This window comes from Diceros bicornis, chromosome 15 (genome assembly GCF_020826845.1).
Source record: "Diceros bicornis minor isolate mBicDic1 chromosome 15, mDicBic1.mat.cur, whole genome shotgun sequence".
In the NCBI taxonomy this organism is placed as follows: Eukaryota; Metazoa; Chordata; class Mammalia; order Perissodactyla; family Rhinocerotidae; genus Diceros; species Diceros bicornis.
The window spans coordinates 23,105,475-23,120,162 of NC_080754.1; the positions used below are offsets into that span (position 1 = coordinate 23,105,475).

At 40.5% G+C, this 14,688-nt stretch overlaps 1 protein-coding gene across 2 annotated transcripts in view; it reads left to right on the forward strand.

The window, feature by feature from the left end:
- Positions 1 to 11,870: 11,870 nt before the first annotated feature.
- The window catches only part of CASR (calcium sensing receptor), a 29,916-nt gene continuing 27,098 nt past the window's right edge, over positions 11,871 to 14,688 (forward strand). For both annotated transcript variants that reach the window (XM_058555542.1, XM_058555543.1), the window contains exon 1: positions 11,871 to 12,237. In XM_058555542.1, coding sequence (XP_058411525.1) covers positions 12,053 to 12,237 — 185 coding nt within the window. In that variant the 5' untranslated portion in view covers positions 11,871 to 12,052. The remainder of the gene's footprint in view (positions 12,238 to 14,688) is intronic.

The window sequence follows — 14,688 nt, forward strand, 5'->3', positions numbered from 1 at the left end:
CTATTATACAGCAGTCAAAATGATGAACTATAGTAACACACAATAATATAGATGAATCTTTAAATATAGTATTAAGTGAAAAAAGTCTCAGAAGATTACATACAGTAAATACCCTTTTATGAAGCTTAAAACAACTAAAAAACATTTTAATACATTTTAGGAATACAGGTAGATACAATATAACCATATAAAAGGAAAGCAAGCAATGACTACAATGAAAAAGACTGACAATACCAAGGGTGGGCAAGGAAATGGATCAATAGAAATTCTCATATAAGGCTGATGGGAAGATAATTTGGTTACAAGCATTTGAAAAAATTTTGGTAGTATCTACTGAAGCTGAATATATACAAACTCTATGACCCAGCAATTCCACTTCTAGGTATATACCCAACATATTTCACCAAAAGACATGTTCAAGAATGTTCATAGCGGCACTATTCATTAAACCCCAAACTGTTCATTAACAGGGGAATGGATAGGTAATGTGTGATGTAATCATATAAAAATACTATACAACAGTGAGAAAAAACAAACTATGGTTACACACAATATAGATGAATCTTGAAAACATAATGTTGGACAAAAGAAGCCAGACACAAGAGAGTATATATTACATAATTTCCATTTACATAAAGTTCAAAAACATGGAAAACTAATTTGTGGTGGGAGAGGTCAGGCTACTGGTTACCTTGCGTAGGAGGAAGCATGAGCGGGGCCTCTGGGGTTCTGGTTCTATTTCTTGATCCGGATGCTGGTTACATGGATGTGTTTACATTGTGAAAATTCACTTATGATTCCTGCACGTCTGATGTCTTATACTTCAATGAACGGTGTATTTTAAGAGAGCAATAGAAGAGACATAGAAAAAGGGAGGTGAAAATAAGAGGAAAAAAACGAAATAGATGGAAGACGAAGTAAGAAGTATTCATAAGAATATTTTTCAAAATCTATTTCAAAGTATATATAGTATGACTAGACAGTAAAATCTTAGTAAAATATTTTTTGCAATGTTTTTCCTTCATGTCTAATGCTTATGTCTATTTACATAACCATCATTTTTAATAACACTTCACAATAACATCTTTTTTGATTTAAAAAATAATACTTTTTTTTTTTTTTAATTTCAAAACAAAGTAAGGAAGAAATCCATCATCCCATCATTGAGATCTAAACACTCTTAACATTTGATGTGTCTCCTCTCAGTCTTTATTATGCTTTCAAAAATTTTAAAATCAGGGGTTGGGGGGCTGGAGAGGAAAGCAAAGAAGTGATGAACATGTGGTTCAGGATGGTGATTTTTTTGTGGGGAGAGAGAGGAAAATAGGATACAAGAAGGGAACCTACAGGTAGGGTACTACTAATGTCCTTTGTTTTGGATGGTAGATTCACAGGTGCTTATTTGTTATTAAAATAACTTAAGAAATAAAAGTGAGTGAAGGTAGTGAAAAGGTACAAATTTCCAGTTAAAAAATAAGGTACAAATTTCCAGTTAAAAAATAAATAAGTCCTGGGGATACAATGTACAGCATGGTGACCATAGTTAATAATATTGTATTATATATTTGAAAGTTGCTAAGAAAGTATATCTTAAAAGTTGTCATCATAAGAAAAATAAATTTTGTAACTGTGTGGTGATGGATGTTAACTAGACTTATTGTGGTGATCATTTCACAATATATACAAATAATGAATCATTATGTTGTGCACCTGAAACTAATATAATGTTATATGTCAATTACATCTCAATCAAAAAAAGTAAAAATATGTCTAGAAAATACTAGAAAATCAATGAACAATAAAACTAATTTAAATAACAAAAGAACTCAGTAAGGTATCAGGATATATAATTAACATACAAAAATCAGTAGCTTTCATAGACACCAACAGTAACCAGCTAGAGGACATAATGGTATTGAAAAAAAAGCCCCATTTATAATAGTGACAAAGATGATTAAATACTTAGGAATAAACGTCACAAGAATATACAAAACCTATAAGAGGAAACATTCTTGAAAGACACAAAATTAAACTCGAACAAAAGGACAGGCATCCTGGTTCTTGGATAGGACAACTCAACATCATAAAGATGTCAGTGTAACACAATTCCCATAAAAATATCCACAGCTGTTTTTATGGAGCTAGACAAGTTGGTGCTAAAGTTCACAGGGAAAAACAAACATTCAGGAATAACCAGGAACACACTAAGAAATAAAAACTACAAAGGTGGACTAGTCATACCAGGTAGGAAACCATACTATAAGTCTCCATAATTAAAACAGAGTGTTACTGCCACAACAATAGACACATAGACCAGGAGAACAAAGAAGTCCTGAGCTAGGTCTGAATAAATATGGAAATAATAAAGGTAGCATTTTAAATCACAGAAGCAAAGATGGGCTTTTTAATAAATGTTGCTGCACCACTAGGCAGCCACTTGGAAAAAACATAAAACTAGATCCATATCTTATACCATACACAAAAATAAACTTCACACTGATCAGGAAACTAAATGTAAAAACAAAAATTAGACAGAAAATAATTTAAAAAATTAAACTAGAAAAAATATGTTGAGTTCCTATATAAACTCAGTGTTGAGAAAAGCTTCCCAACACTGACTTAAAATCCAGGGGCAATAAAAGAAATAATTCATAAATTTGACTTCATAAAAATGTTTTTAAAAATTGCATAGTAGGGCCTGGCCCGGTGGCCTAGTGGTTAAGTTGGTGCGTTCCGCTTCAGTGGCCCGGGGTTCAGGGGCCCGGAGTTCGCCAGTTGGGATCCTGGGCACCGACCTACTCACTGTTCATTGAGCCATGTTGAGGCAGTGTGCCACATATGAGAGCTATAACTTTACAACTATGATACACAACTATGTACTGGGGCTTTGGGGAGAAAAAAGAAAAGAAAGAGGAAGATTGGCAACAGATGTTATTGCAGGGCCAATCTTCCTCAAAAAAAATATATATATATATATATAATTGCATGGTAAAATAAAGTCAAAGAAGAATTGCCAAATTAGAAGAAAACATTTGCAGCATATATCACAGATAAAGAGCTAATATCCATAATATATAAAGAATGCTTAAAATTTCAGGGGAAAGGGACCAAAACTCTGATAGAAAAACGGGAAAGATATTTGAACAGAAAAAAATAAAAGTAACTTGATAAAGAAATAAAAGTGGGCCAGGTATGGAAATGATGAGGATGTGTCACCAACCAGGAATTATGATTAATCCAGTTTTGTGCACCTGCAGTCCAATTAAAACTATGAAAATTCTCATAATTGATTTTATGCTGTAATTGGAAGTAAGTTTAGTCTTCTGAAGACCTAAAATGATATTGTTTAGATGCACTAGAGTGCACTGACAAGTCAGGAATAAAAGGAAAATCATTTCCCTTCCTTTTCTTCATCAACTTCACACAATTTTTTCCACGAGTTGTGAATTCCAACTCCTATATATGATAAAATTGGCCACAATGCTTCAAACATTGTTTTGTGTCAGAAGGTTTCAGTGTGAACCACATAAGCTTCCAGGTCCCTCTACCTCTAAAATTCTATATTTTAGGTTAATGACCTGATGCCCCAAAACAGTTTGCTTACATCTACCCACTCAGTTGATGAGGCGAGAATGACTCTCCCAGACCCCTTCCTCCTAATTACACAGAGACTTTCACCTGGGGACGCTTCCTGTTGCCCGCAGCAAAACTCTAGACTTAGGTATTTGTTTTTGTGTTTATATCCTTATCACTGGTTATAAAAAAAATGAAAAATTTAATATGGTGAGGAAATTGGGGTGAAATAGGAACAAGAATAAAAAGTAACACTCTGAGTAATAGTGGAACACAAAAATGCACGCTTTTAGTTTCTATCTTAGCTAGAACAGGGCCACAAATTTGGCTTGCAGCTTCCTAACAGTTGGGGCAGAGAGGGAACCAGGAGGAGGCAGAAGATTCATAATGCCTATAAAATAATTTGGGTCAGTTTTTCCAGAGAAAACCAGTATTTCCATTTGCTTAGATGTATGTCCAGTGGTATGCTGGAGCAAGCTTCTATCGGCTCGTAAGAGCCAACGGTTCAATATCAAGAATTTTTACAAGTTGGTTGTTAAACCACTGGTAACTTGAAATCTGCCATGGTGGGAGTAATCAGCAAACACTACAAATCAGGGTGTTTTTTTCTGTTTTTTTTTTTTGCCTTTGGAGAGCTGGTTTACCAGCACACCACTGCATGTTCCAGTGGTCCCTGTAGGAGGACGCTATGCAAGGCCAGGGGAGCTGCAGGTGGGAGGGAGAAAGGCTCGGTGTGCAAGCTTGTTGCATGCGGCAGAAACATCCTGCAGAAGAGAGCAGGAATATATGCCCGAGACCAGAGAATGACTGGAGTATGCGTCAGCATTCACCTATCCCCCCTCAGTCCTTCCTTCTTTCCAATACTACCCTTTGGAATTTCATACCTGGGGTTACAAAAAATGCTATACCAGGGGCCCGCCCCTGGCGTAGTGGTTAAGTTTGCATGCTCCGCTTCAGTGGCCTGGGGTTCCTGGGGTTGGACCTGAGCACAGACCTACACACCACTCATCAAGCCATGCTGCAGCGGCACCTCACATACAAAATGGAGGATTGGCACAGATGTTAGCTCAGGGACAATCTTCCTCAAGCAAAAAAAGGAATATTGGCAACAGATGTTAGCTCAAGGCAAATCTTCCTCATGGAAAAAAAAATGCCATACCCAGTGAGGGGGAGATATATCTCCCCAGTCAAAAATGCATCCAGAGAGACTGGGAGAGGCTCAGGGGACGGATTCTTTGCTTTGTACTAGGCCAGCACTCCCCAAGCCCGTATTTCGCAGCATTGCAACAAGAGTCCTGGGGGAGGGGAGGGACTGTCCCATGCAGAAATAAATTTGGAAATTAATGGGTTAAAGTTAAGCAGTTATCTTTACTGCAGGACTTCTCAGAGGCTTTGGGAGGCAAATATGCCCTTGTGACACAGTGTGCCTATCAATTCCCAAACTTATTTTACCCCAGAACACTTTACAGTAGCACATCTTGGGACACCAGACTGAAAAATGCCACCCTGGATAGTCAGGCTTCCTTGCGATTTTGAATGGCAATACCAGGAGGTTATTCCACAGAAATATTTCTTTGATGTAGGATTTGAAGGTCTGGCATTTTTCTTTGTAAAAACATGACTTGCACATCTTTGCTTTTCACCTGAACTGTTTCATTAAGTCTGTGGGTGTCCACACATCAACAGCAGAGCTTACTAAAGGCATGAAGGGAAATATTTCAGAACAAGAAATTTCTTAACTCGGGGCCTGTGTCCCCAAGAACTCAGTCAGTCCTGTCGAGGAACACCAGGCATTGGCAATGTCAAAGCCCAAAGCCACACACCTTTTCAACTCACAAGATTGTGGAGTGGGATGAGCATTTCTCATCATTTTTTAACCTCGAATTTTCACCTCAGCCCCAACTCTCATTCAATTTCTTTTTCCTTCTCCTGTCATTTTCTTTCTTCTTGCAATAGCTTCATAAACCCCTAAGACAGAGTTTATCGTGTTGATTCACTCACTCAATCATTTACTGAGCCCCTCCGCGTTCCAGGCCGTGAAGGGGACAGACCCAGCCCTGTCGTCAAGGAGCTCATAGTACAGTACAACATTAATGAATGTTCATTTCCTCTCCTGTTTATCTCCTTTATTTGCTTTGTCTAGGCTCCCTCTCCTCACTTTGCTCGGTGCCCCGTGCTGCTCCTCCCCGCTCTCGTTCATCCGTTATCCTCCCTTCCCTGATAGCTTTTTCCAATGACTAACAGGAACCCAGCTCAGCTGGTTTTTATCACGCTCCTGTCCTTGCATTTTTCCGACTCAATTAAGCCATTACCAGGGCTAAATGAGGCATGGACTCTCCAAAAGTCACACCTGTTGTCAGGGAGATGGAGGGTAAGAACCTGGCAGCTGGGCGGGCGGAGGCAAGCAGGGCTGGAGGGAGGCAGCCGAGTGTGACCCTTCAGAGTGGGTTCCTCCAGCCGAGTGTGACCCAGCAGAGTGGGTTCCTCCAGCGCTGAAAGAGGGCCCTCATTGTAAAACAAGATGTCCCTTGCTGTAACACAGAAGGAATGAAGTCTGACACAGAACTGTGGATGGTCACATTGGTGATGACAGATAAGATGTCCTTAATTCTTTGGCAAATGTGCACCAAGTGCGTATAGAAACCCACACTGTGCATGTGTCCTCAGCAAGAGGTAAAGAAAGCTGTAAACAGAGCCAGGCACATGGGTTTTGGATTACTGGTTGAACATTCTCAGGATTCTCTTTTTTTTTTTTTTTTTGAGGAAGATCAGCCCTGAGCTAACATCTGCCAATCCTCCTCCTTTTTTTTTTTTTCGCTGAGGAAGACTGGCCCTGGGCTAACATCCATGCCCATCTTCCTCCACTTTATATGGGACGCCGCGGCAGCATGGCTTGACAAGTGGTGCGTCGGTGCGCGCCCAGAATCCGAACTGGTGAACCCCGGGCCGCCACAGCGGAGTGCACGCACTTAACAGCTTGCGCCACGGGGCCAGCCCCTCTCAGGGTTCTCCTTAATCATCCTCATAAAACATAACGCATTTCACCTTTCTGCAATGGTGGCTTCACACCTTACTGTTAGTATTCTTTTTTTTTTTTTTTTTTTGGTGAGGAAGATTAGCCCTGAGCTAACATCCGTGCCCATCTTCCTTCACTTTATACGTGGGATGCCTGCCACAGCATGGCTTGATAAGCAATGCCTAGGTCCGCACCCGGGATCTGAACCTGCGAACCCTGGGCCATGGAGGAAAGTGTGTAAACTTAACCATTACACCACTGGGCCGGGTCCTGTTGGTATTCTTTATGGTCAGTGTGACAAAAGAAAGCAAAGATTTCAGTACAATAAACCAGAGACAAATCAGTGTACTCACCATATGAAGATAAATGATCTCTGTGGGAAATCAATTTTGGTTTCATAACTACCTTTTTTCTAGGCAACCTAGAATTTTTATTTCTGCAGCCTAGGAATTGAGAAAGTGTAGCTTTTGAGCTTGCCATGCCTCTAATTTACTGAGTGGTTTTATGGTCAGAAGATCTATGCCTCGGTTTGGTCTAGTTGGAAATGTGGGCAAAGTCATTGTGCTCTAGAGTGACACAATTTCCAGAAATGTTAAAGCCAAAGAGCAAGAGCCAAAGTGGTTTTTACTTGGATGGCAATTGAAATGTTGCAGTGTTGATTCCTAACCTTGTCTTGCTATCCTCTGTTAATCTGTTCTTGACTTGGATGAGCCATCCAACTTTTTAGACAAATGCATGTTCAGCAGATATTTTTTCAGCATCCGTTCAGTAGCAGGCTCCTTGTTCGATGCCAGGATACAACTGTGATCACGATGAGAAGCCTCTGCCCTCAGAAACCTTCCATCTTGTGGGGTGACCCCTTCCCTCTTCTGTCCTAAAATTGCCCAAAGCCTCGGTTTTTACTGTTCATGCTTCACTCATTTATTCAGCAAACATTTGTGGAGCATCTACTAAGTTTCAGGCCCTGTGCTTGGTGTGAGGCTACAATGAGGGGGAAAAGAGACAGGCCCTACCCTCATGAAGCTCCCAGTCCCCGCCTTGATTTAATTCTCTCTCCTGCCGTCACCAGAAAGAAGTCCTTGCTCTCTGCTCCCTCAACACTTAGTTTATGCCTCTTCCTAGCATTTGCATCACTGTAATTATAATACATCTTTCTGTCTCCTTTTAAACCATGAGCACCTTGAAGGCAACAATCTCAACTTTCTTTCTGAGCACCTTGCACTCCCTAGTGTCTAGCACATAGAGGAACTCAATAAATGTTTTTTGAATGAGTAAATAATTGCATGAATTTACAAATGCACAGACCTGTGGAACCATAGACCAGTCTGCCCTGATCTCCCATCCTACATCTCTTGGGTGGGGAACTCAATGATCAATCATCTGTCAGTACTCAAACACTCCTCATGATTTCAAGGACCTTCTAAACATAATACCAGCTGGTCCATGGGTCATTTCCTCTTCCAGAATGGATCTGCCATTGAGAGAAAGAGCAAATACTAGCTTCAGCTTGTGTTTGCAGTACTTTTTTTGCAGGAAAACAAACATGATTATATATGGTTTAAATGAAATAAACTCATAGTAAGGAGAACAAATGAGCTAATTTGTAACTCTTGGATAAATACTGTTAATATAGCTACAGTAAGAAAAAATACAAATACAGTGGCTTAAAAAAGCTAGAAGCTCTTTTTCTCTGTCATGCAAAAGCCCAGGAATAGTCTGAAATCAAGGTTCTGCTCCATGAAATCCTCAGCTCGTGGCACAATCATTCCCCAGGATATGGCTCTTGGTTCAAGATGGGCTCCAGTTGTCACATCCACCTCCACGCAGCAGAATGGGGAAAGAGGGGGAGGAAGGGACAAAGGGCAAACACCAAGTTTCCTGGAAGCTGCCACAGAGCCCTTCAGTTTACATTCCATTGGCCAAAACTTAGTCATATGACCACATATAATTTCAAAGGAAGTTGGAGAAAGTAGTCTTTATTTTGGACACTTGTCCAACTAAAATCTATTTTACGGTGGCATAAAAGGAGTACAGATACAAGGGATACGATTAGAAGTCTCTCTCGCAGATACTAAAACTGAAGTGTTCTTAGTGATTATTCAAGAACTTTTGTACTCTAACTATTGCAAGCTGAAGTCACAATGATGAACTCCAATTGTTCATCCACCATGCTGCGATCATACTTGAACCACTCTAGTTGTCGATACCTAGGAGATAGGAGGAGGAGGTAGAAAGAAAAGAAAGCATTTGCAACAGGGAAATTGAGGAAATGATGGGAGGGGACCAAGGCAGTGGCAACAGGAATGGAGAGGAGGAGGAGTGAAGAGAGAAGGTAGAATCAACAGGACAGAGTGATTGGATATTGGAGGAAAGGGAGGGGGAGGATCTAGAGTGAATCTCAGCTTTGAAAGCAAATTAGATTCTGGTAATTGGACTAAAAAGGGTGGTTTGGAGATTATGTGAGACTGATGGAGTTAACTGCTGCAAATTGACCTGAAATCTCTCCTTCGTCTATTACTTCTGGCCATGAATTTCCTGTCGAATGGGCTAATGAAGTTAATAAACTTCTCCTAGTGGTTAATCTTTCACAAGAAAGATTTCGCAGGTTTTAGTGACTCACCCTAGCCAGCTGTAATGTTCCCTCTCCTAAATCAGTACACTACACGGGACTCCATAAAATTCCGAGTTCTTGAGGCATTCTTATTTCAAGTGCCAGAATTTCTCACTTGAGTAAGCTGAAAATATGGAGAATCTATTCCCTAATCTAGAAAGTGGAGTTGGTATTGCCCTCTTTACAGTTGTGAAGTTTAAAATAGACTGGATGTTTAAAGCAATGCCTGGTTCAATAAATGCTAGTTTCTATCTCTTTCCAAAGTACCTTCTCTTTTTATTCATTCATTCGACAAACATTTATTTGGCAGTTACTACTTTAGACACCGTGCTAAATGTTGAGGCGTAAAGTTGAATGTAGTCATAGAAAACAAAGTTACAATATTTTTTTTTCACTGCTCAATGTTGACGTAAATTCTGATGCTCTACACCAGTGTGCCTGTCCACTGCACTGGAAGTTCCTGAGGACAGGGTACATGCGTGTGTTTGTTACCTTTATATTCCCAGGCCTTAGCACATGTACTTATTAAATGAATGAATATATGACCAAGGTCCAACCCAAAAATCTAAAAGCGGGGCTAGAATCAGAGAACTAGGATGGTCATGGATGTTCAGACATTATTGGAGACAATTCCATGAATGTTGAGTGTCTATTGGGATGCTCCTTCCAAATGGGGCCCAGTGCTAGAATGGCTATTGGAGGAGGGGTTGGGGTTCCTGAGGGGTAAGGTGTGGTTCCTAAAGGGCAAGTGGCTGCAGATGACAATGGTTAAGAGCTTGGGCTCTGGAATCAGACTTTACACATGTAATTATAATAAAGTATGATGAATCTTCCAAGAGGGGACCTCCAAGATCCAAGATGTAAAAGACTATAACAGGCGAACCTACCTAGTCTGAGAATCCAGGGAAGGCTTCCTTGAAGAATCCTATAAATTGCTCACTGCACAACTAAGGGGTTAGCAAGGGTGGAAATATGGCCTGTGCTCCACTCCCCAAGCTGGACACCTTGGCCCAAGGCTGTGTCTGCCCCACAGGAGTTCTTTTGTCCATTCACACAAAGGCTCCACAGTTCACCAAGCCATGCCCCCGCAGTTAAGGACATCTGAAAGCTGAACGATAAGTAGATGTTTTCCAGGCAAAGTTTAGGCTAGAGGGACCAAGGAGGGGAAACAGCATGTGTGAGATCTAAAGAAGTTCTGGTGTACTTGAAGCACTGAAGGGAGTTCGGTGTGGCTGGGCTGTGGAGTTCAAAGGGAAGACTGGCAAGAGTGAGGCTGGACACGTATTCATTACAGTTAGCATTCTCTGTGAGTTTACTAGTTACACTGTGCTAATGGCTTTGCATGCATTATTTTATTGAGATCACAGAGGTTAAGTGGCTTTCCCAAAGTCATATGTTAGGAAATAGTGAAACTATGCTTCAAAGCCAGGTTTAACTCTAGAGCCTGTGCTCCAAACCACTTGTTCCATGGCATCCAAAGATTTGCAAAGGTGGACTGCAAAGGGATAAAACTGAAAGCAGGAAGGCAGTTAGGAAATAGTTGGAGAAATCCAGGTAAGAAATGCTGGTGGACTTAAGAAGGCCTTGTAAATGGGAAGGAGTGGATGGATTCCAGAGAGATTTAGGAGGTAGAATCTACAGAACTTGGTGGTGGTTTGAATATGAAGGGCAATGATGAGAAGAAGGAGGAGGCAAGGATGACACCTTATTTTGTGTCTTTGTGGATGGCTCGTCATCTGCTGAGATAGAAAACAGTGAAGGAGAAACAAGTTTGGGAGGAAGGTGAGTTTAGAGCCTGTCAAGTTGGAAGCACCTCTGGGACATCCAGGTAGAGATGTCCAGTTGACAGTTCAATGCTTGCGCCTCAACCTCAGCAGAGGGTCTGTAGTTAGATACACTGACATATAGTTGGTAATTGACCCACAGGGTGGGTGAGATAGAGTGAAAAGAGCAGAGAGTTCCTACTAGGATAATGGTGCTAAAGCAGAAGGACTTTTCCCCAGATCCAGCTGTTGAGCTTTGTAGAGTATAATCTGACCCTTGATTTATCTGCGTCCTTTACAAGAACTGTTCTTCAAAGGTTTATGGAGTGTCATATTACAAACTGGAACCAGAGATCTATGATGAGGAAGCACAGAAAAGGGGGGCTAATAAATAAAGAATAAGTGGCCTTTTCTGACATTTTGGTTTGATTTAAAGTCAGATTTAAACCTAAATATGACTCATTCTGTATTTTCTATAAGAACATATGTGCTGAATAAAATATCATTAATATTATCATGCTACTACCAGGCCAACTCTGTGCATTATTCATGCATAAAAATGAATGGATTAAAATCTAGTGGCAGCATCAGTGGAGGCCTTAGCTTATCAACGGCCTCTTTAAAATGTGGCCCCTTACAGCTGAACACAGTCCTTCTCCGATACAGGCAATTGAAATTTCTGTACCTTTCATGAAATGCTATAAAAAGAAGACTCCAAGCCATGCCTTCCCCACCTGCTATCCCTCAGCCTCTCTCAATGGAAATTCTGAGCCACCTCTGTTGCACTCATCATAACTACATGGGATTTAGGCTTAGCTGAATTCATTTTGTCTCTCTTTTCTTTTAGAAAGCACCACAGACAGTCTCTACATGATGTGGCTTCTAAAGACTCAAGGACCACCCACCTCACTAGTCTGCAGCGGAGAAGGCAGAAATGGAATTTCAAACACCATGGCTTCCATCTTATTACTAGTTGATCTGTAGACATGTGCCCCCACCACAGGGAGTGAACTGTACCAAGGGGGAAAGTCCTCGGGGCCCCCAAAACACCAGCACTCTTGTCTTCCCCCCTGGAGACAAAGCAGAACTATGGCGTTTTATAGCTGCTGTTTGATCCTCTTGGCCTTTACCTGGTGCTCTTCCGCCTATGGGCCCGACCAGCGAGCCCAGAAAAAAGGGGACATTATCCTCGGGGGGCTCTTTCCTATCCATTTTGGAGTAGCAGCCAAAGATCAAGATCTAGAATCAAGGCCAGAGTCTGTGGAATGTATCAGGTAAGGGAAGGAGCCAAGACTCTCTTCTGGGTGGTTGGAGAAAAGCTGTACTAAACACAAAAGAATTTTTTCAAATTTAGTTCTCTCTTTTCAAAAATCGTGATTGGTGGGGCCGGCCCGGTGGCGTGGTGGTTAAGTGCGTGCGCTCCGCTGCGTGGCCCAGGTTCGGAACCCCGGGCGCGCACCCACGCGCCACTTATCAGGCCATGCTGTGGCAGCGTCCCATATAAAGTGGAGGAAGATGGGCGTGGATGTTAGCTCAGGGCCGGTCTTCCTCGGCAAGAAGAGGAGGATTGGCAGATGTTAGCTCAGGGCTGATCTTCCTCACACACACACACACACACAAAAATAGTGATTGGTACTCATGCTGAATCTTTATTTAAAGAATTTAAATAAATTTTTTTCAAAGAATTTTTTTTAAGGAATTTTTGCCAAAAATAAAATGTCAAAGATACTGAGTAGAAAAATCCATGGCCTGTTGGAGCACATGCCTGGTCACTTGGTAACTGAGTCATCATTGTGGCATGACCCAGGCATCTTCGAAATGCAGCCCATAGAATTTTGGAACCACTCCCATTAGAAAGTCTTTCTTATAGAAAACTGAAATCCCCCTGCTAACACAGAATCCATCTAACACAGATGGAGAAACACAGAATCCATCTAACTCTCTCACTGGACCTCTCTCTTCAGCCATTTGAAGACAGCTAACATGTCCCCTTGAATCATTTCTTTTCCAGGTCAAAGAGTCTCAGTTTTCTAAACAATTATTTCATGACATGATGTCCAGACCCCTCACCATTCTGGATGCCCTCCATCTGATGCTCCCTAATTATCATGACTCTTAGGATATGGCGTCTAAAAATAGACACAATTCCTTCAAATAGGATCTGACTTCTGCAGAGTACAGTGAGCTGTATATCACCTCCCTTAATCTGGACATCAGAGACCATTACTGCACCCCATGTCCTGATCCATCTTCTAGGAGAGAGAAGCTCTTTCTCTCTGAGTCTTGCAACTTCCAGAAGGGATCCAGCACTTTTCCTTGGTCTTCCTGATACCTGGAAAATGAAAATGAAAACTAGGATTGTTCTAAGAAAACTGGATTTCTGTTCACATTCTAATAAGAGCTAGCAAATTAGATAACATTTTCACATTTTTCTTATGAATGCAGAAAAACTAAGTGCAGAGTTTCACTGAGACTGATTATATCCTTCACATAACCTGGGTGGACAAATATCCTCTTTGTTGTACCCTGCTGGACAGAGTTGTGCATGTGCCGTGTATATACCTCTTAATAACTTTGCAAGTTTAAAACAAGTAATTAAACAAACAAATGAAGGAAACGTAAAGAAAATGACTAAGAGAAAATGTCACGTTAACAATTAAACCAGGACTTTTAGGAACCTAAACAACAGATTGTATTTCTGTATTTCTATAACATTGTATTTCTCACCTCCTGTCATTGAGGTCAAGTAGTGAAACCATGATATAAAGAGAGAACCTGCAGAGCTGTTACGTTTTCTCCTTGGGGCACTGATATACTGAATCAGCATGTTTATTGAGCCCTCAGTCTGAGCCAAGTCTTGGGAGAGTGAAAACTATGTCACTGACCTTAATTCTCTTTGTTAATTTGCTTGATTTTTATTTAAAATAATGTTCTTTGAATTTGTGACAACATGGATGGACATTGAGGGTATAATGCAAAGTGAAATAAGTCAGAGGGAGAAGGTCAAATACCGTATGATTTCCTTCATTAAGTAGTAGATAATAACAACAATAAACAAACACATAGGGACAGAGATTGGATTGGTGGTTACCAGAGGGGAAGGGGGGAGGGAGGAGGGTGAAAGGGATAATTCGGTACATGTGTGTGGTGATGGGTTGTAATTAGTATTTTGGTGGTGAACATGATGTAGTCCATGCAGAAATAGAAGTACAATGATGTACACCTGAAATTTTTACAATGTTATAAACCAATAAAAAAAAAAAAAGCAACGCATGCTCATTTTTTAAAAATAGAAAGTATAAATAAAACAAAAGCACATAATTTTAAAACTCATCATTCTACCACCCAGAAATAACCACTGTTTGTGAACAGCCTTCCAATGCATAATATTTGTTTGTTTGTTTACAAAAATGAGATCACTGATTTCCTTTTCCCCTTTGACCTCCAGGAATGTCATAGTCTAAATTTGTGACTCTGCAAATCTGAAGTTATTTTTAGGCTCCCACATATTAAAATCCTAATCTATTTATATTTTCCCTGGTCCTTTTTCTTTTTAAATCTTTATGTTACTTTTATTAAAGAACCTCACATCAGCTACTTCAAATTCTTTTCTGCATGAAGCAGACACAAATTATCTTTCTGTTACTAATAACAACCTTCATTATTATTACTCCCTAACTCTGTTGAGATACCATGCTGAGAGCTGTACATAATCTCATGTTCAT